The 22129-nt window shown below is 50.0% G+C and overlaps 2 protein-coding genes across 3 annotated transcripts in view; both read right to left on the bottom strand.

The window, feature by feature from the left end:
• GORAB (golgin, RAB6 interacting) overlaps positions 1-22129 on the bottom strand; it is a 187776-nt gene that overhangs the window by 133284 nt on the left and 32363 nt on the right. The window lies entirely within an intron of this gene.
• The window catches only part of LOC309374035 (transketolase-like protein 2), a 40237-nt gene that overhangs the window by 16458 nt on the left and 1650 nt on the right, over positions 1-22129 (bottom strand). Inside the window, exons 1-9 of one of the 2 annotated variants that reach the window (XM_081918816.1) lie at positions 19916-20035; positions 19014-19200; positions 18225-18342; positions 16373-16486; positions 15028-15125; positions 14122-14313; positions 12938-13065; positions 11446-11639; positions 9713-9877 (exon numbers count right to left, since the gene is read on the bottom strand). In XM_081918816.1, coding sequence (XP_081774942.1) covers positions 9713-9877; positions 11446-11639; positions 12938-13065; positions 14122-14313; positions 15028-15125; positions 16373-16486; positions 18225-18342; positions 19014-19200; positions 19916-19925 — 1206 coding nt within the window. In that variant the 5' untranslated portion in view covers positions 19926-20035. Of the gene's footprint in view, positions 1-9712; positions 9878-11445; positions 11640-12937; positions 13066-14121; positions 14314-15027; positions 15126-16372; positions 16487-18224; positions 18343-19013; positions 19201-19915; positions 20036-22129 lie in introns of those variants that run through there. The other variant, XM_081918817.1, reaches the window with a different exon arrangement.

The raw sequence follows: 22129 nt of genomic DNA, 5'->3' as shown, positions 1-22129 counted from the left end.
TTCCTGCCGTCCACCGTGACCACGTTCAGAGGCGTCGTTGCAGGCAGGAGCGCCATGTTGTGCTGCTTAACGAACTGCAGTCCCATGAAGTCGGCGTTGCTTCCCGAATCGATCGTTATTGGAACCTCGAGGAGTCTCCCATCAGGCAACTGGAGTGTTGCTGTGAGCAGAACTGCCGGTTTGGGAGGCAAAGGGTCCACGCTCTGCAGTGATGCTGGGGGCTTGTCTACAGATCCGCCTGGCTGAGCCCCAGGAGCTCTGCTTCCAGCCAGGCACTGTCGTTTCCCTGAAGCTGCTCCCCTGGTTGCACCTCTGCTGTTACAGTTGCCAGCGCTGCAGTGTGCTTCTGGAGCCTCTGGGGGCACTCTTTCGCCATATGGTGCGCACTGTCACAGATGTAACACTTCCTGGTTCCTCTAGGAGGCTTCGCTTTGGCTGCACCAGGGACAGGGCTCTGGGATGGCTTCTGAGCCCTAGCACCACCAATCTCCATTGGCTCCTCTCTGTCCTTCCCCATTGGCGAGGGGTGCGCACGGCTGAAGTCCCTGTGCACAAAAGGGAGAGTCCTTGCTTGCGCACGCGCTTGGGGCCCGTCCTCCTCATGCCACGGACGCCCCTCATGTCGAATTCCAAGAGCTAAAGCCCGTTGCACCACGTCTTCTAGGGTCTGGGGTCTGTCCCCCCTAGCGATCTCATCCTTGATGGGGGGGCTCAATCCCTCCCAAAAAAGATCTCTGACCGGTTTACTGTCCTTTGGCCAATCTAAGGCGGTGAGCAATGCAAAAAATTTAGAGTGGTATTGGCGCACAGTCGCTTTCCCCTGCCTCAGCCCGTGCATTTGACGGCGCGCAATGTCCACATCCACAGAGGATTGAAAACAAGAATCCATCGCTTTGATGAACGCAGTTGAATCGCGACGGGCCGGTCCATCTTCGCGCCACAAATTGCGTAGCCAAGCCCTGGCCTCCCCATGCAGGTGCGAAACAATGAACCCCACTCTCTCCTCCTCATCTTTAAAATCGTGACGGAGTAAGTGCAGTGCATATACAACGTCCGCTCTGAAATTGGGATAGTCTTGCAAGTTGCCATTAAAATGCGGAACTAGGGCACCCCCCCTCCGTCCAAGCGCAATGCCCTCCGCTCTGGATCCTGGGGCCCCCGCCTTGTCCGCGCGCTCCCACCTTGCCTGCAAATCCTGGCACGTCTTCTCCAAGTCGTCATTCTTCTTCTGCGAAGCAATGACTGCCGATGTGAGAGCGGTAACCTGATTCCGCAATGCAACCAGCTGCTCCTCAGCGCTCATGGCTGCTCCCGTTCGTGAGCTTCGCAAAAAAAAATTTTTGCTTTGAGAGAGGGGACTTACTGTCACGGCCACCCAGGTCTGGTCCCAGCTCACAAGAGACCTCACTCCGTTGCAGCTTATTTACAGGAAAAGTTTATTGAAGATTTCTGCTTCTCATACAGTTCAGCATTGTGGCCGTACGTCTGCCACGTTAGACCGCTGAAGTCCCCTCTGACTCCTCCCCTCTTCCGCACCAACTTAATAGCCTGGCTCTAGACCACCTCTTCCTCTCCTTTCTTTTCCGCAGGGTCTTCCTGCCCCCCTGGGTTCCCTCTCTCCGTGACTCGCCTGAGGCTGAATCCTCTGCCGCCTCTTCCCCCCTCTTTCTGGCTTTAGGGCCGGGCTCCTCCCCTGAGCTCTCTCCACTTCCGCGCGCCTCTACGTTTGAACTTGGCGCGCGTACGTTGCTGCTGACCTTTCTTTCGACCGCTACACCACCCCCTGCTCTGCTCTCCACCCTTTCCGGCTGAACACCCTGCTCCAACCCCCTCTCTCTGTTCTCTCCTAATCCTGCTCCCTCCGAGAGGCTGACGACTCCACCCCCTTTACTCCGTTCCGGCTGAGACGTCTCTTGCTTCCTCTGTCTTCCACTGGGCTCCTCTCCGCTTCTCCCTTCTCCTCCCCTTTGCTTGATTAAGGTAACCCCCTTTTGAGAATCCTCTGACTCGCTGCTCAGACTCGTGGATTCCCTCAGAATTCCGTCATCTTCTTCCTCATCCTTCTGCCCCTCCTCCCACTCGCTCTCCGTCTCCTCTGTCATCTCCTCCTCTCTCCCAGAAACCCTGACAGTAATGTTGGTGGTCAACAAAAGAGGTTTAAAGACTTGTCTCAAAGCAAATTTTAAAAAATGTTGTATAAACACCAACAATTGGGAAACTCTTGCGGTGAGTGCTCCTGTTGGAGAACAGCCTTTACCAAAGGTGTCACGGGCTTTGAAGACACTCGAATTCAGGACACAAGGGAGAAACGTGCTAAGAGGAAGGCGCACTTGGCTAATCCACACCATGATCAACTCCCGCGCAGAAACCAATGTCCCCACTGTGGAAGGAGGTGTGGATCCAGAATTGGCCTCTGCAGTCCCTTACGGACTCATTGTTAAGACCGTGTTTATGGAAGACAATCTTACTCAGCTACGAGGGATCGCCAAAGAAGTAGTAATAATAATATTTTTTTATTTGTACCCCACCTATCTGACTGTGTTGCCCCAGCCACTCTGCACAGCTTCCAACAGAATTTATTATTGTCAATTTGTTCCCATGTCCCATTTAAGGGTCTCAGGCTGGTGTTCGAAGCCCTAAACCCCTCAAGGCCCCCATATACATGAAATACCATCTCCTTCCCGACAGACCCTCTCAGGTGCTGAGTTTGTTGGAAGGAACCCTCTTGGCAATTCCTCCGCCCTCACGAGGCTCAGGGTAGTAGCAGCCTGGAAGAGGGTCTTCTCTGTGGTGGCCCCAAGGCTACTCAACTCCCTCCTCAAAGAGGTGAGCCTGGCGCTGTCACTGGACAGCTTTTGGAGCGTGCTGAAGAAGCACCTCTTTGCCCTGACCTATGGCAGGTCCCCGGGATGAGGGTGGCGATGTGGGTTAAATCACAGAGCCTAGGACTTGCCGATCAATAGGTCAGCGGTTCGAATCCCTGTGACGGGGTGAGCTCCCGTTGCTCGGTCCCTGCTCCTGCCAACCTAGCAGTTCAAAAGCATGTCAAGTGCAAGTAGATAAATAGGTACCACTCCGTCGGGAAGGTAAACGGCGTTTCCATGTGCTGCTCTTGGCCAGAAGCGGCTTAGTCATGCTGGCCACATGATCTGGAAGCTGTATGCCGGCTCCCTCGGCCAGTAAAGTGAGATGAGTGCCGCAACCCCAGATTTGGTCACGACTGGACCTAATGGTCAGAGGTCCTTTACCTTTATGGCAGGTCCCACCTTGTTTCTGTGGCTGTATGCTGTTTGGAATTGTTTTTAATGCTATAATAATAAGTGGCTTGCGCAACTCAGCCAGATGGGTGGGATATAATATAATATAATATAATATAATATAATATAATATAATATAATACCTGTGATGGGACGATGAGCTGCTTGTGCGTAAAATGCAAGTCCCTCAGAGTTTGATCAGGCTTTCAAACCTCTGCCTGTGACGGAGCCCCTCCAGCATGGCTGCGTCAATCACTAGTAGAATCCGAAAGTGGCTGCTTTCGGAAACGTTTCCAACATAAAAGCTCCTTAACGGAAACACGTCGTCTGGCCTCTCGGCGTGACAGTTTCCGTCGAGGTGTGGGTGTCCCTATAGGAGGTCCTGAGACCTCCCCACTGGTTTCGCTTGAAGCGTCTCTGAGCCATCCCTCCGACTCACTTTCCCTTGGAGTTCTTGCTCGCCCTCTACTGGTTCCCTCTTCCGCTGCTACTGCTCTCTCACCCTCAGTGAGCCTTTGCGCCTCCGGCGCTTTAGATGTCAGTTCCCTGACATCCACCTCCCCTCCAGGGCCCCCTTCACCCCCTCCCGTCTCCTCTCCTACTGGCGGTGAGGAGGTAAAACCCTTGAAAGAACCTCCCTCATCTTCCGACGTCGCGAACACTTCCCTCCACTTGTTGCTGTTCCTACTCTCTCGGTAATCTTCGTCATCGGAGTCCACTCCCTCTTCCAACTCCGACTCCGCGAACCCTTCCATTTCCTCTTCCTCATCGGTGGTGCCGAAATACTCCCTCCTAAACCTTGCTATCGGCTGAGGTTTCCTCGGGAACCTTTGATGGAACGTTTCTGTTAAAACCTCGTCATTGACTTCCTGCGCACTTACCCAGGTGTTTTCTGACTCCGGTTCCCCTTCCCACGCCACTAAATACTCCACCTGATTTCCCTTCCACCTGGAATCGAGGATTTCTGCTACATGGTTGCGGCGTTCCCTCTCTTCCAAGGCTGGTCCCCTGACGTGCTCCCCTTCACGTCCCCCCCTGTATGGTGACAGTAACGACCTGTGGAACACTGGGTGCAATTTCATGTGATTGGGTAATCGGAGTTTGAAAGCTACCGGGTTGACCTGCTGAATCACCTCAAAGGGTCCCAATCTTCTGGGCCTCAGTTTCTTACAACCCCCTTTGAACGGCAACCCTTGGGTTGACAACCACACTTGATCCCCCACCCTTATGGTTTCACCTTCCCTTCTGTTCTTGTCTGCCTGCTTCTTATATTGTGCCTTAGCCCTTTCTAAGTTGAGCTGGAGCTGCTGATGGATGGCTTCCATCTCTTCTACAAAATGTTCAGCCGCTGGGACGCTCCATCTCTCCCCTCCTTCCCCTGGAAATGCCCTGGGGTGACACCCGTAATTAGCCAAAAAGGGACTCATCCCTGTGGACACATTCTCCGCATTATTGTAGGCAAATTCTGCCAACGCCAACTTTTCGACCCAATCGTTCTCTCTGTCATTGACATAACACCTAAGATATTGTTGAAGAATGCCATTTGCCCTTTCCGCCTGCCCGTTGGTTTCAGGGTGCCGGGCAATTGAAAAATTGACTTCCACGTGTAACAAGCTCATGAGCTTCCTCCAGAACCTGGAAGTAAATTGTTTGCCTCGATCTGAGATCACCCTCGAGGGAGCCCCGTGCAACCTAAAGATATGTTCCACAAACAACTTCGCCGTTTCTTCCGCTGTGACTGCATGTGAGCATGCTACAAAGTGGCACATCTTAGTTAACAGGTCTACTACTACCATGATGGCTGTTTTCCCCTTGGACCTTGGCAGATCCGTCATAAAATCTATTGATATCGCTTCCCAAGGCCGTTCTGGTGTGGGTAAAGGTTCTAATAACCCTGCCGGCGCCCTTCTTTCCCCTTTGGCTCGCTGACATTGGTCACACCCTCTTACATACTCCCTTACATCTTCCCTCACCTTAGGCCACCAAAATTCCCTGGTAACCAACCACATGGTCTTGTGTTGCCCAAAAATGTCCCGCCGTGGGGCTATCATGCAACTGCTTGAGTACTCTCCCCCTCAATTCACCTTCGGGTATATACAGTGCCCCTTTGTAATACAATGCCCCATTTCTTTCCTCAAAACCTTCGGGGCTCTCGCCCTCCCCCCTGAGACCTCTGAGCTTATCCTGGGCATATTCATCATTTTCCGTTTCCTCCACCAGTTCTCGTTGCCCCACCATCGCCGCCCCACACACCCAGCGGTCCTCCGGGATGACATGTCTCTCTTCGATCACCCCCTCCCCTTCCCAATATTCTGGTTTGCGTGAGAGCGCGTCCGCCCTGACGTTTTCTGGGCCTGGCACATAACAAATCTCAAAGTTAAATTTGGAGAATTCCTGTGCCCATCTCACTTGTCGTTGGTTGAGCACTCGAGCTGTTCTCCAATACTCTAAATTTTTGTGGTCGGTGCACACTTGCACCTTGTGTTGTGCCCCAATTAATAAATGTCTCCACCTCCGGAATGCTTCGTGAATGGCAAGTAGTTCCCTGTCATACACCGTGTAATTCCTCTCGGACTTATTCAGCTTCCGCGAGAAGAAGGCACACGGTCTCCACTCCGACGCACTCCTCCCCGGTTGAAGAAGGACCGCCCCTACCGCCCGGTCGGATGCATCTGTTTCCACTCTCATGGGTTTTCGTAAATCCACATGCAGAAGTTGTTCTTCCGAGGCGAAAGCCCTTTTCAGTTCTTCAAAGGCTCGATCCGCCTCTGCCGTCCAAACAAATTTCTTCTTGCTGCTGAGACAGTCGGTGATGGGCGCCGTCAAGTGGGCAAAGTTCTTGATGAACTTCCGATAAAAGTTCCCAAATCCCAAGAATCTTTGCACGTCCTTCTTGGTCTTCGGTGTCTTCCATTCCAGTACCGCTTGGACCTTGCCTGGATCCATGGCCAATCCCTTGTCTGACAAGCGGTACCCCAGGAATTCCACCTCCTTGGTATGAAACTGGCACTTCTCCAGTTTCACCCACAGCTGGTTGGCTTGCAGCCTGCCCAACACTTCTCGAACGTCCCTCACATGCTGTTCCTCATTTTCCGAATACACCAACACGTCGTCTAAAAAGGCCACACAATTCTTGTAGAGCAAAGGTCCCAGAACGTGGTTTATAAAAGCTTGAAAACACGCGGAGCCCCCTTGTAGACCGAAGGGCATAACGAGGTATTCAAAGGCTCCCAACGGGGTAAACATGGTGGTCTTCCATTCATCTCCCTTCCTTATGCGTATCAGATTGTACGCCCCCCGCAGGTCCAGTTTTGTAAAAATCTTTCCCTTCCTTACTCTGGTCAAAATGTCATCAATTCGGGGCATAGGGAAAGCCAGGGGCTCCGACACTGCATTGAGGGCCCTGAAGTCACACACCAGTCTCGGTTTGTCTGTGTTCTTTTTGTCCACAAAGAACACTGGGCTGCCCCCCACCGCTCGGGACTCTCTGATGAAACCTCGCTTCAAGTTTTTGTCAATGAACTCCCTCAGCTCCTGCATCTCCCTGTCTGACATGGCGTACAGCTTGCCTACTGGGAGTTGGGCCCCTGGGAGTAGGTTGATTTGACAGTCAAAGGGTCTATGCGGTGGCAGTTTGTCTGCTTCCCTTTCGCTGAATACGTTGCTCAGATCTGCGTATTGCGGGGGCACCTTCCCTTTGTCCATCACTTCCATCCCCGCTAGGGTGACTCTGTCTCCTCCCGAAACCTTCCCCTCCTTGCAGTGTTCTAGGCAATGCGCTGACCCAAAGGAGACCACCCTCTGATGCCAGCCCACTAGCGGATCGTGTAGCGCCAGCCAGCTCATCCCCAAAATGATGGGCGCTCCTCCCAGGATGGCCACATTAAACGCTATCTGTTCGGTGTGCCTTGCCACTCTCATTATCATCGGGACAGTCTGTTGGCTAACTTCTCCCCCCAACAGCTCTCTGCCGTCAATCGTAGTCACCTGCAAGGGGTTACTTAAAGGGATAGTCTGTATCTGGTGCTCAGCTGCAAACTCCTTACTCATGAAATTACAGGAGCTGCCTGAATCCAAAAGCGCCTTGACCTTTAGCGGGTGTCCGTTTGGCAGTTCTAGTAACACCTCTATCACTAAAGCGGGTCTGGGGGGTTCTGGCATGGGCACTTTCATTGCTCTTTGGCCTGGCTGCTGTGCCCCAACGGTGGCAGCCAGGCGTTGGCTTTTACTTGCTCCTTGCCTTCCTCTTCCTTTCCCCCAACAGCTCCTGCCATCCCTTGCCATTCCTTTCTTTGTGGGCAAACTCTGGCAAAGTGCCCTGGCTGTTGGCAGAGATAACATCTCTTGGCGCTCTTTCCCTCCTTTTTCCGCCCTTCACTGGGATTTGAAACTGCGCGCGCCCGCGCTGTTCCAACTTCCATCGGCTCTGCCGGCGGGAAAGGTGGCTCTGGAATGTCTGGAATGCGGAACTCCCTCCAACGGTCTCCTTTCCCTTCCCGCTTTTCCATAGCCCTCGCCTCCTGGCGCGCTCCTATGGCCAGCGCAGATTTGGTTAACTGGTCCATAGACTCCGCCCTGGGGCCCCGGGAAAGCTCATCTTTGACGGTTGAAGAAAGCCCCTCTTCGAAAAGCATTTGGATGGGCTCCGCCGATAGGTCCCACCCCAATTTGTGAATCAACATGGTAAATTCAGTCCAGTACTCACGGACAGATCTGCTTCCTTGCTGGCAAGCCATTAACTGCCTTCGCACCACCCCCTGCTCAATATCGCTGGAAAACATCAGGTCCATGGCACGAAAAAACTTCCTCGTGTCCTTTAAGATCTCATTATTCGCTGCCATCAGGGGTCTAACCCAATCTTTCGCCCCGGATTCGAGATGGCCAATCACATACGCCACTCGCGATTCCTCATCGGGGAAGTCATCAAACTGCAAGTTTAGAGCGTATTGCATCTCTGTTCTAAAGGCATGATAGTTCCTGGGATCCCCCCCGAATTTCTGCACCAATCCTGGCACCTTTCTGGCGAGCGGGGTGGTTTTCTCCTTTCCCTTTTCTGCATCCTGAGCCCTCCTCTCCTCAAGCCTCGCCGTTTGCAGCGCCAACTGGATCTCCAACGCCCTGTACCTTTCTTCCAGGCTTGGACCTCCTCCAGCTGCTCCTGCTTCCCCGGTTCCGGCTGGATTGCTCATGATGCTTCTCCCTGCACAAGCTGGCTTTCGGAGACTTTCGGATTGCTGTGATGGGACGATGAGCTGCTTGTGCGTAAAATGCAAGTCCCTCAGAGTTTGATCAGGCTTTCAAACCTCTGCCTGTGACGGAGCCCCTCCAGCATGGCTGCGTCAATCACTAGTAGAATCCGAAAGTGGCTGCTTTCGGAAACGTTTCCAACATAAAAGCTCCTTAACGGAAACACGTCGTCTGGCCTCTCGGCGTGACAGTTTCCGTCGAGGTGTGGGTGTCCCTATAGGAGGTCCTGAGACCTCCCCACTGGTTTCGCTTGAAGCGTCTCTGAGCCATCCCTCCGACTCACTTTCCCTTGGAGTTCTTGCTCGCCCTCTACTGGTTCCCTCTTCCGCTGCTACTGCTCTCTCACCCTCAGTGAGCCTTTGCGCCTCCGGCGCTTTAGATGTCAGTTCCCTGACAATACCATAACATAACATAATATAATATAATATAATATAATAATATTAATTCATTTTATTACTTACCCTATTTTTCTGTGTAGAAGACACCCCCATGTATAAGACGCCCTCTATTTTGGGGGACTCCAAATTAAGAAAAGACCCTTCAGCACTACCCATGTATAAGACGAGCCCCAATTTTAAACCATTTTTTGGGGGGGGTAAAAAATTCTACTCTTATACACAGAAAAATGCAATATATGCCACCCTTCTGGCTGCATATAATATTAACAACACTGTTAAACAGCAACCATTAAAAACTTCCCTCTGCAGATGTCTTCTGAAACTTATACAGTCATACCTCGGGTTACAGCCGCTTCAGGTTGCGATTTTTCGGGTTGCGGACTACCGAAATCCGCAAGTACCAGAACAGGTTATTCTGGGTTTCGGCAGTCGTGCATGCGCGGAAGCGCTAAATCGTGCTTTGCGCATGTGCAGAAGCACCAAATTGAAATGTGCGCAGACGCACAGACGCGGGTTGCGAATGCTGTGGGTTGCGAATATGCATCCCGCACGGATCACGTTCGCAACCCGAGTGTCCACTGTGTAGTTATTTATCTCCTAGACACCTGATGGGAGGGTGTTCCACAGGACAGGTGCCACTACCAAGAAGGCCCTGCAAATTCGCTTCTTGCAGTGGGGGAACCGCTGGACCTCCGTGCGTTTTAATGCTGTCACCCGCCTCCCGGATCCGAGGGTGAAGGGTGGGCAATAAAAAAATTAAGGTGTCGGCATCCGCATTCTTCCCCCGGAGACCCATCCTTGCAGGCTCACCATGTTCTGCTCGGCGATGAAGCACTCGATGTAGCGCTCTGGGTGGGCCTGTTTGAACAGCTCGGCAAACGTTGAGTTCTTCGTGTCGCCATCGAGCGCCACCACGCGAGGGCTGGCATGGCCCAGCTTGGCCAGGGCTAAGCCGTAGGCCTTGCGGGTGGCAATCTGGGGGGAGGAACAGGAGGTGATTAACCACGTTAGAGACCCCTCAAAGGCACCTGCGTTCTGCTGTCAAGGTGCCCATCTGCTCTCAGCAGGTACAGAGTTGTTTTCCTGTGAGGAAAGGGCACAGCGTTTGGGACTTTTTGTAACTGTGGGAATTGTGGAGTTAGACGGCAAGGAAGGACATAAGTGCTCAATAGTTCTTTTTTTTTTTTCAATGCAAAATTACAACAAAAAATACAAACATTGAATCCAAAATAAAACAGTACAAACAAGAAAAAAAGCAAAACACAAGAGAGAAAAAAACCACAAAACAAAATAAAGCAGTACAAATCGAAAAACAAAATAAAACAGTACAAACGTGAAAAAAAGCAAAACACGAGGAAAAAAACACAAAGCAAAAAACAAAAACACACATCTACAAATAAAACTGTATCAGCATTCTAATCATTATGTACATATACACATACTGACTTCCTTCCTTTGTTCTAAGACTTTGAAAATTTTACTCTTTCTAAGTTGTTGTGTCTAATGTAGATTACTTCTATCTTTATACTTTCTGCACCATTTTTCTCTTTCTTTAACCCTGCATAGCTTCATTCGTTACATACCGATATGCTTAATCCAGAACAATGTGTTTTCATATACTCTTTAGCACATCCCCATTCTTTTAATAATTTTTGGTCCGATTGTCCCCTTATGAATGCTGTGAGTCTTGCCAGATGTACTATATACCATATTTTTCACTCCATAAGACGCACCTGACCATTAGACGCACCTAGTTTTTAGAAGGGGAATGCAAGAAAAAAATATTCTTTAAAGGGAGCGCCGAGCAAAGCCTCTATGCATCCCAGGCTCTAATCAGCGCTCCCTTTCATGAGCCGCGTGGAGCGTGTGTGCGGCTCTTGCAGGCTTTTCCGGGAGGTGGGGGAATTCCCCCACATCATAGAAAAACCCACAGAAGCCGTGGACCCTTTAAAGAGTGCACAGTTTTTGCGTGCTTTTCTATGAGGAGGGAGAAGGGACTGACGCGGCCAGTCATTCCCTTCTCCCTCCTGGGGAAAAGCGCCCAAGAGCGGCGCACTCTTTAAAGCATCTGCGGCTCCTGCAGGCTTTTCTACAAGGCTTTTCCCGCCTGCATTCTTTCCATAAGACGCATACACATTTCCCCTTACTTTTTAGGAGGGGAGAAGTGCGTCTTATGGAGCGAAAAATACGGTATACCGGTTTTTTTTTCGCTCTATAAGATGCACCAGACCACAAGACACACCTAGTTTTGGGAGGAGGAAAACAAGAAAAAAAATATTCTGAATCTCAGAAGCCAGAACAGCAAGAGGGATCGCTGTGCAGTGAAAGCAGCAATCCCTCTTGCTGTTCTGGCTTCTGGGATAGCTGCGCAGCCTGCATTCGCTCCATAAGACGCACACACATTTCCCCTTGCTTTTTAGGAGGGAAAAAGTGAGTCTTATAGAGCAAAAAATACGGTATTTTCACAAAATTTAATTTGCCATTCTTTCATGGATGGAAGCGCTCAATAGTTCTATGATTCTAACCGGCTGCCCCGGCATTACCTTTTCTCCTATTTTGAAAGCAGGTGGAGACGGCATCTTGATCTCCTCAGTGGTCACCTGGGCTACGTCTCCGGCTGGCGGCAGGATGGTATAAACTTTACTGGCCGGCATTTGGCCCTGGAGAGCGTTGATGATGGACTCCATTTTCTCCTTGGGCATGGGCTTCCCATGCCAGTTGTCCGCATCTTCCACACCTGAGGCAAGAGAACACTCCGGGAGTCAGCCTTTGCCAACCTTGCGCCCACCAGGTGTTTTAAGCTACAACTCCCATCGTTGTTTTTCCATTGCATTTCACTCTCAATTTGTACGCCGCCTTTCTGCATTGCTATAGACAAGGCGGATTGCGAATCGTAGAAACAGCGAAACATACAACAAAGACCAACTCATCCTATGATTATGCAAATAAGTCAAAATAAAAGCCCATTGTAAGCAATTAACAAGACTAGTAGGGTTATCTGAAGACTTGTAATGAGGAATTTTTTACCTTTCTACATCTATTTAAATTTTGAGGTATTTTGCAATGAGTTATATTAGAACTGGAAAATGTATAAAATGCTGTGATATAAGGGTTACTTTTGAAAGCCAAGAGGTGGGAATGAAGGAAGTCGATAGGCTCTAAAGAGCCAAAGAAGGAAACTGGATAATAATGATGTGGTTAGATACGTTTAAATGGAAAAATTAATAACAATTATTTTTTTAAAAAACCACAAATAAATCATAATATAAATAGGACTTTAAAACAAGCAACTTCCATCATAGAAGGTGATGGTCCACGATGCATTTAATATATAATATTACACCATAAAGTCTCAAAAGTCTCAAAAGAACAACTGGTCATAAATCAGCAGGAAATCACTCCCAACGATTACAATAAAGCATTACTGGATCATGATCAATAGAAGTAACAGCCACGTCACAATACATAAAATAAAGGTAAAGGGACCCCTGACCATTAGGTCCAGTTGTGGCCAACTCTGGGGTTGTGGCGCTCATCTCGCTTTATTGGCCGAGGGAGCCGGCGTACAGCTTCCGGGTCATGGGGCCAGCATGACCAAGCCGCTTCTGGCGAACCAGAGCAGCACACGCAAATGCCGTTTACCTTCCCGCCGGAGCGGTACCTATTTATCTACTTGCACTTTGATGTGCTTTTGAACTGCTAGGTTGGCAGGAGCAGGGACCGAGAAATGGTAGCTCCCCCCGTTGTGGGGATTCAAACCACCGACCTTCTGATCGGCAAGCCCCAGGCTCTGTGGTTTAACCCACAGCGCCACCCACGTCCCTCAATACATAAAATACCGCTATGTAAAAAAAAGATCCAACTGAGGAACAGTCACACTGCGTTGGTCAGGGATGATGGGAGTTGTAGTCCCAGACACCTGGAGGGGTGCCAAGAGGGCGAAGGCTGACCCAGGCACTGTCCAGGGATCAGAATGACTGCCGCAAGCAGGTCCCCTCCTTCACCCACCACAGGACAAAGGGGCCACAGGCTCACCTGCGATTCCTCGCCCTTTGAAGGTCTTGGCCACGATGGCCGTGGGCTTCCCCTTCTGCTGACTGGCTTGCCACAGCGCTTGGCACAACTCCTCCACGTTATGCCCATCCACTACGTACGTATTCCACCTGGAAGAAAAAGGGAAGGAGGTCGGCTTTAGGCTTCCCAGATCTGGCTGGCAGCTGCAAGAACAGTAGGCCGTTGGCCGGATCCAGCAGACGAGTTCTCCTTAACTCAGCGGTTCCCAAAAGGTGTGGATAGCAAGTGTGGCAGGAAGATTCTCTATTATTATTGATTATTAAAGTAGTACAATAAAAACCAAACAAAGCTAATGTCTCAAGAGAAGAAAAATAATAAAAAAGAAAGGAGGGGGGGAAGAAGAAGAAAAAAGAAACACACAACCACAAAATTTTATATTCTATCAACCTTCTTTTTAAAAAATATTTTATTTTTTACCAACCACCTCAACACAAACAGTGAAACCCCCCAGGCGGCTGATACATTGGGTATACTTATTCAATAATATACATAGTCAATAATATTCAATAATAACATATTCAAATCAACCATATGTACCTTAACACTCCTCCCTCCACAAGGTTTAATTTCACTTTTAACATTTTAATTGCCCCTGATTGTTCAAACCTACCCAAATAATTCAATATCTTCTCAGACCAATCCTCCTCTTTCTCACTGACCTTAAACCCTTTCATTCTATGTATCTTCACAGTTAGGTATCCTAAAATTATAATATTATTCACTTTTTCCCTCCATTGGTTCACCCCTAGCTCCTCTGCATTTTTCCAATGACTCGCTATAACCTGCCGGGATGCAATTACCATCAATTTTATCCATTTACATTCCTCTTTTGTTTTTAACTCAGTGCTGTCAACCTTCTATCTTCATCTTCGATTCAAGAGCAATCAAAGGAACTTTTAGGAAACTTTTCTGTATAATATCAAAACACGTTCTTTGAAAAATTGGCAGACTATGGATCGATATCTTTTCAAAACAAGAAATTAAGTGATACCGATGACAACCGGAGTTGTGTTTTCCAAACCATTTCCTATGAATAAAAAATCCACAAGCAAAATTTTGCTCTGGAAGGAAGTCTGGGAACCACCACCTGCCGTTGCCCCAAAGAGGAGGTTCGAAGGCAGAAGGAGCCGGCGGCGCTTACTCACCCGAAGGCCTCGCAGCGTTTGCGGTAGACCTCCATGTCGTGGCGCAGGGGGGCGGCCTCACTCTGCCCCAGTCGGTTGACATCGAAGATGGCCACGAGGTTGTCCAGCTGGTACTGGGAGCCAAAGGCCAGACCTTCCCACACTGAGCCCTCCGAGCTCTCGCCGTCGCCCAGCAGGCAATACACGCGGTAACTGGGGGAAGAGGAAGGCAGGTCAGGGGGCAAGGAAGCAGGGATATAAATAACAAAATTAACGTTATTATTATTATTAAGGAGGCGAGGAGGAAAGGAGGTCCTGGCAGATGGAATTCTCGGACTGCGCAGAGGTGGCAAGATTAACCAGGAAAATCAGAAATCAGGGTCAAAATTTCAACAAAGAAAGGGACAAATATAGAACGTGTTTGAAAGATCACTATAAACACTTGAGCTCTTTGGCAGGCTTCAAATAACTTTGTTTTTAAAAGTCTGGAATGGATTAATGTAATAATGATAATAATTTATTATTTATACCCCACCCATCTGGCTGGGTTTCCCCAGCCACTCTGGGCGGCTTCCAACCGAGTATTAAAAACAATACAGCGTCAGACATTAAAAACTTCCCTAATCTGTTTTGCATTACTTTCTATGGAAAAGTGCACCTTGGTTTTCAAACGCTTTGGTTTTGGAACGGACTTCCAGAACGGAATAAGTTTGAAAACCAAGGTACCACTGTATCTGACTGATGGGAGCTGTATCCATAGGGGCACAGTTTATATCATTTACGCCAACTGTTTACTTGTGCCGAACCACAGAAAGCGTTTGGAACTGGCACACGGCGCTCCAGCCGGGTGGATCTTCCCAGTTTCCCCAGTAAGTTCCTCGCTTCCCCAGTAAGTTCCCTTCCCAGTTTCCCCAGTAAGTTCCTCACCTGGCCTTGTCAAAGTATTTCCCAGTGTAGGCCATGCCACAGGCAGCTCCCAGGCCTTGTCCCAGTGAGCCAGTGGCCACGTCCACAAAAGGCAGCCTCTGTAAACGCGGGAGGAAAAAAGTGAGATGAACGTGGGGTGAGGATAACATCGCAAACCAATTAGCCCCGCAAGGTCCTGATCCTTTTGTTCCCCAACTGTTCTGGATCAGGGGGCAAGGCGCTTTGCTGGCCACTCCACCAGCAACACATACCCAACAGATTCCAAAGCAGGGGTCAGCAAACTTTTTCATCAAACCTTGTGGGGGGTCGGACTATATTTTGAAATATATAAATGTGAGGAGTCCCAGAACTCACAGGGTTAATAGCTCAAGGGACATGGCGTCCTGTCTCCGGGATGAGCTGCACGCACAAAGGGGAACTTACTTTTATTTTCTGTTTTGGCTGCGAAGGAGAAGGAACATGTTGCCGCTTTCTCCTGGCTGTTTTGTTGTTTTTGCTGCTGCATATTAAAGCTTCGAGGGATGTGGGTGGCGCTGTGGGTTAAACCACAGAGCCTAGGACTTGCCCATCAGAAGGTCGGCAGTTCAAATCCCCGTGACGGGGTGAGCTCCCATTGCTTGGTCCCTGCTCCTGCCAACCTAGCAGTTCGAAAGCACGTCAAAAGTGCAAGTAGATCAATAGGTACCGCTCTGGCGGGAAGGTAAATGGTGTTTCCGTGTGCTGCTCTGGTTCGCCAGAAGTGGCTTAGTCATGCCGGCCACATGACCTGGAAGCTGTACGCCGGCTCCCTCGGCCAGTAAAGCGAGGTGAACGCCGCAACCCCAGAGTCGGCCACGACTGGACCTAATGGTCAGGGGTCCCTTCACCCTTTACCTAGGATAGCAGAAGCTGTGTCTGAGAGCTTTAAAGGTAAAGGGACCCCTTTACCTTCCATCCGTAGTGCGTGGGGACTGACCAAGTGAGCAGCAGGCTCCATGGGCCGGATTTACGAGCCTGGGGAGCCGCATCCAGTGCCCGGGATTTCGTTCGCTGACCCCTGTTCTGAAGCAAAGAGGCGTTAACCTCGTCACCTACTTCACAGGGTTGTTGTGGGGATTGACCAAGGAGGGGAATGAACCATGGAGTCCTTGGAGGAAAAGGATTCTTCAATAACTAAGCTCTTCTGTTCACCTGGCTCCAGGAAGCCAGAGGGAGACGTCAGTCGCCGACTTGGCGTCCAGCGATCTCCACAGTTGGATGTGCACCAGTTGCAAAACATGCCTGGCACCCGGCTAATTTCTTGCGCTGGGCCCATTATGCAGCACGGACTACCGAGAGCCAGAGCCGTACGAAGGAAAGCGCTTACCGGGGTTGGGTGGCCTTCCAGGTCGCAGTCGATCTTCCTCAGTTTCAGCAGATCGGACTCGTTGAGGTAGCCGGCCTCAGCCCAGGCAGCGTAGAGCACAGGAGCAGCGTGGCCCTGCTCAGGGGTTGAAGCAGCACAGAAAAAGCAGGGGTCACCCTTTGCCCAGAGGAAGGAACCTCCTCCTCCTTGCAACCTTCATAATGCGTTGTGGGTTTTTTCGTACAGTCATACCTCATCTTACGTCCGCTTCATGTTACGGTCTTTCAGGTTATGTCCCGCGGTGACCCGGAAGTACCAGAAAGGGTTGCTTCCGGGTTTCGCCACTCGCGCAGAAGCGCGAAATGACATCACGCGCATGCGCAGAAGCGGCGAAAAGCGATGCGTACATGCGCAGAAGCGCCGCTGTGGGTTGCGTTCCTTTCAGGTTGCAAACGGGCCTCCGGAACAGATCCCGTTCGCAACCAGAGGTACCACTGTATTGCATTTTAACTACCCCGAGATCTACAAATGAAGGGCTGCGAACAAATTTAATAAATGAAAATAAATGAACAAACAATGGGGAGGCGCTGTGGCAAGCGAGGCAGCAGAAGGGGAAGGCCAGAGGCATGGTGGTCAAGATGTTCAAAGGGCAAGGAATCGCAGGTGAACCCAGGGACCGCTTGGGCTTTGGGGTGGTGAAAGAGGGGACCTGCTTGCAGCTAGCTCATTCTCTTCCCAGGACGGTGCCAGGGTCAGCTTTTGCCCGCTGGGCGCCCCTCAAGATGTCTTGGACTATAAACCCCATCAGCCTCGTCCAACACAGCATGACCATTGCTCATATCTCTTTTTTGAAGACAGAGGTCCTTTGGCTGGGACGGGACAATATGGGATTGGTGGGGGGGCAACTCTCATCTCTTGCGGGGGCGCAATTAGTGCCAGCACCGTCTGTTAAGAGTTTGGGTGTAATCTTTGACACCTCCCTTTCCATGGAGGCGCAGATTGCAGCTATAAGAAAGGCGGCGTTTTTTCATCTCCTCCAAGCTAAGCAGTTGGCTCCTTACCTCTCTCGCCCTGACCTAGCCACTGTGATCCACGCGACAGTCACCTCCAGACTGGATTATTGTAACTCACTCTACGTGGGGCTTCCCTTGAGACTGACCCAGAAACTCCAGCGGGTGCAGAATGCCGCAGCAAGACTCCTTATGGCGTCTTCGCTACGAGATCATATTCATCCAGTACTATACAAGCTGCACTGGCTCCCGGTGGAGTACAGGATCAGGTTCAAGGTGCTGGTTTTGACCTTTAAAGCCCTTTATGACCTAGGACCCTCGTACCTACAGGACCGCCTCTCCTGGTATGCCCCATGGAGAACCTTACAGTCTTCAAACAAAAACATCTTGGAGGTCCTGGGCCACAGGGAGGCTAGGCTGGCCTCAACCAGAGCCAGGGCTTTTTCGGCTGTGGTCGCGATCTGGTGGAACGCTCTGTCAGAAGAGACTTCCCGCAGGGCCTGCAAGACAGAGCTGTTCCACCAGGCCTTTGGCCAAGGCACAGTCTGACACCCCTCCTTTGGTAATCCACATTAACCTAATGCTTGCCATTAATTCGCTTTTGAATTGATTTTAGAATGAATTGATTTCAGAATGCATTTCAATCAATTGATTGTGATTTTATGTAAACTGTGTTACTTTTATTGTTGTTAGCCGCTCTGAGCCCGGCTTTAGCTGGGGAGGGTGGGATATATGAATAAAAATATTTTATTTTTATTATTATTATTATTATTAATTTTCCCTCTCTCACGGGAATTGTAGTCCAAGACATCTGGAGGAGCGCCCAGTGGCCAAAATAGAGGCCGGCATCAGAGACTCCTCACCTTGGAGAGCACGAAGCGGTCGTTGCTGCGGTGGCCTGGCTGGTCCGGCTTGTAGCGCATGGTGTGGAAGAAGAGCGCAGACATGATCTCGGCCGCACTGCAGCAGGACGTGGGGTGGCTGGAGCGAGAGGGCAGGAGGCAAACGATGAGAAAAAAGGCAGCGCCAGGAAGGAGGAGGGAGAAGCCACGCTGGTCCAAGGCTGGTGGCAGCCATGATCAGGGAAACCTGCCCAAGTCAGTCCGTGGCGAAGTAAGGACTTGCCTGCGTCTTAAGCATAGGGTATGCCAAGCCCCAGGTTGCAAGTTTTTTTTTATTATTATTATTTTTAAAAAATTAACCAACAACCAAAACGCAAACAGTGAAAACAAACAGTGAGAACCCCCAGGTGGCTGATACATTGGGTATACATAATCAATATTCAAATCAACCATATGTACAATTCTATATACCTTAACACTCCTCCCTCCACAAGATTTAACCTTTAACATTTTAATTGCCCCAAATTGTTTAAAGCTGCCCAAATATGCAATTCCAGCTACGAGTGGGGAGAGGTCCTCTCTTACAGGCTAGGTAGCTCACAGATGGCTCCCCCTTCCCTCCTCCAGAGGAGACCCATAGGAACTGAGGGGAAATGTCTGGGAGGGAAGTGATGGAAAGTCCTCTTCCTTGCACCCCAGGGGTTCGAACTGCTGGTCTCTAGTTTGATCTAGCAGACCCTTCTTATTCTGCCCTCGATACCTCCCCAAATCTGCCACAATTAGAAAAATTACAGGGTCCCAGTGCATTACCCAGAGTTTGATGCGCAGGTGGCGCGGATGGAGTGAACCCGAAGGCGATTGGCAGCATCCCGAAGGGTCTGCAAGGTCTTCTCCTCCGGTTTAGGGTAGCTGCTGGCCATGCTGATGTCCTCCCCAAATCCAGGCGCTACAGAGATTGCCTCCTTCACTCTCGTGTCCTTGTGTCCCGGTTTTCCGCCTGCAGGAGGAAGCAAGATTGGAAGCAAACAAGAGGCGTGCGAGATAGGCAGAGATCAGATCATCCCACAATTGGCAGGAGACGGGTGCATTGCACAAGGCCAGCACTGTCTGCAGGCGTGGAGAGCAGTCGGCTGCAGCCGAGCACGTGATCGTGGCCTGTTTGCATTCTGGAGCCAGACTCATGATCTCTGACCCACCCTCCCCACACACCCACTCCTGGCCTTGTGATAGGCATTTTAAGGTCTTAGATATATTAAAGGTAAAGAAACTATTTCCTACTTGAGCAGGCATATGTAAAGGTAAAGGGACCCCTGACCATTAGGTCCAGTCGTGGCCGACTCTGGGGTTGCGGCGCTCATCTCGCTTTCTTGACCGAGGGAGCCGGCGTACAGCTTCCGGGTCATGTGGCCAGCAGGACTAAGCTGCTTCTGCCGAACCAGAGCAGCGCACGGAAACGGCGTTTACCTTCCCGCCGGAGCAGTACTATTTATCTACTTGCACTTTGACGTGCTTTCGAACTGCTAGGTGGGCAGGAGCAGGGACCGAGCAGCGGGAGCTCTCTCCGTCACGGGGATTCAAACCGCTGGCCTTCCGATCGGCAAGTCCTAGGCTCTGTGGTTTAACCCACAGCGCCACCCACGTCTTAGATACATGTTCAATGTTCATAAGTCTACCAGCCAAACATCTACGTAGATCAGCACAGGAAGACTGACCTGAAACCATTTTTGATTCCCAAACTGACCAAATGTTTTCCCTGCATGGAGGGACTGGGGGTCAAGGGGCCCTCCCATTGTCTCAGGAATTGAGTAATCAGGATTTTAATGAGTGACAGACTATCAGGAAAGGCAAGCAGATAACCTGGCAAACAGGAAAAACAACATTCAAATTTTTGTTTTAGACAGCCTTTTCTGTGATGTAGGTATGATGTATCTGGTGGGGGGTCTTAGGTTACACCCTTTCTGTGATGTATGCGTGATGTTTCTGGGGGTGGTCTTCATCTAAAGAGACCCCTGACCATTAGGTCCAGTCGTGGCCGACTCTGGGGTTGCGACGCTCATCTCGCTTTATTGGCCGAGGGAGCCGGCATATAGCTTCCGGGTCATGTGGCCAGCAGGACTAAGCCGCTTCTGGCGAACCAGAGCAGCGCACGGAAACGCAGTTTACCTTCCCGCCGGAGCAGTACCTATTGATCTACTTGCACTTTTGTGCTTTCGAACTGCTAGGTTGGCAGGAGCAGGGACCGAGCAACGGGAGCTCACCCCGTCGCGGGGATTCGAACCGCTGACCTTCTGATCGGCAAGCCCTAGGCTCTGTGGTTTAACCTACAGCCCCACACGTGTCCCATTTGGTCTTGATCTACAGGGTGGCAATTTCAACAGTCTTTATAAGGCCTTGCGCGCCATTGTTCTGGATTCCTCCTTTCCTGCATGTGAGGGGAGCACCCTGTTGCAACAGATCAATAAAGATCAGGCTTACTAGCTGCTTTGCTTCTCAATATTCTCTAGTTGGCCTCTGCTATTTTCTCCTACCAATAGAGAACCTATATAAGGACTCTATCCGGGCTCTTGCACACCCCATAAGGGAAAAGGGCAGATTTTTGCTTACAGCAATTCTCAAACTGAGCAAATGTTTTCTCTGCAAGGTCAAAGGAAAACGGAAAAGCCTCCCCATTGTCTTTTCATTCACAAATCTTAAGTGTCTGTGTATGAATAGGGTGAGGCTGTGACCTGGCTCAGGAACTAAGTATTTATCATTACAAAAGACTGGCCAGGCTCCCCAGGGTATCCAATCAAGTGACCATTAAACAGGTAACCTGGCAGATAGGAGGTAAACAAAGCACTCAGATTTCTGCTGTAGACCGCCTTTTCTGAGATGTAGGTATGATGTATCTGGGGGGTAGTCTTAGGTTACACCCCTTCTGTGATGTATGTATGATATATGGAGGGGTGGTCTGGAGCTCCAGGGCAGGGCATTTAAAATGTCTATATAAGGCCTTGTGCGCTATTGCTCTGGGTTCCTTCTCCTCTCCTGCGTGTGAGGGAAGCACCCTGTTGCAACAGATCAATAAAGATCAGACTTACTAGCTGCTTTGCTTCTCCGTATTCTCTGGCTGGCCTCTGCTATTTTCTCCGACCGATGGAGAACCTGCAAAGGACTCTATAAGGGCTCTTGTGTCCCCCATAAGGGAATAAGGGCAGATTTTCATTTATTACAGTTGCAAGGTTCTTAGCTGGGGCAATCAGAAGAAGATCCACCACTGTTGATTCCAAACCCCAAAATGTATTTTATACAATTGACTTTTATTTCTATCCTTTGTATATTGCACTGTTGTTTTATTGCTATGGCTGATGGCGGACATAAATATTCATTCATTCTTGTTTGCCCAGCCAACATTGGAACCTGGTACGTAAGGACCAGGGGCTCTTGGGTACCTCATAAAGGAAAAAGGCCAGATTTTGCTTACAACACCTTTGGCCCCAAGGCTTGTGAAAGACACCCAGTGGGAGATGATTGAACCTCCTACCTCCAGGGTGGAGGTGAAACTAGAATAGCTATTGCAAAAAAGTTGCCACCGGCCCATTAATCTCCTTGCACAAACCGGACCAGAATTTGGCCCTGATCTCCACTTGCAACATTAGCAAGTGATAGGATCTGCAAGCAACTCCCTTGGGGAAAACTGAGCCGGGGAGAAGCAGTTTTTGTGGCCAAAAAATACAATAAAAGCAGAGCTGGAAAACCATTATTATTATAATTATTATTAGCCACCCATCTGACTGGGTTTCCCCAGTCATTCTGGGCGATTCCAACAAAATATTAAAACACACCAAAAAAAAACCTTGTCTTCCTGATAGCTACTGAGGTTTTTTTTAAAGTGCTAGGCAGGAAAAAGTTTGTCCTAAATCTATGAGAAAAGGCCTTGGGGTGTA

The sequence above is a fragment of the Podarcis melisellensis genome, assembly GCF_964234715.1.
Source record: "Podarcis melisellensis genome assembly, chromosome: 7".
Lineage (NCBI taxonomy): Eukaryota > Metazoa > Chordata > Lepidosauria > Squamata > Lacertidae > Podarcis > Podarcis melisellensis.
The sequence above is the reverse complement of the archived record's forward strand: the minus strand, read 5'-3'. Positions and strand labels throughout refer to the sequence as shown.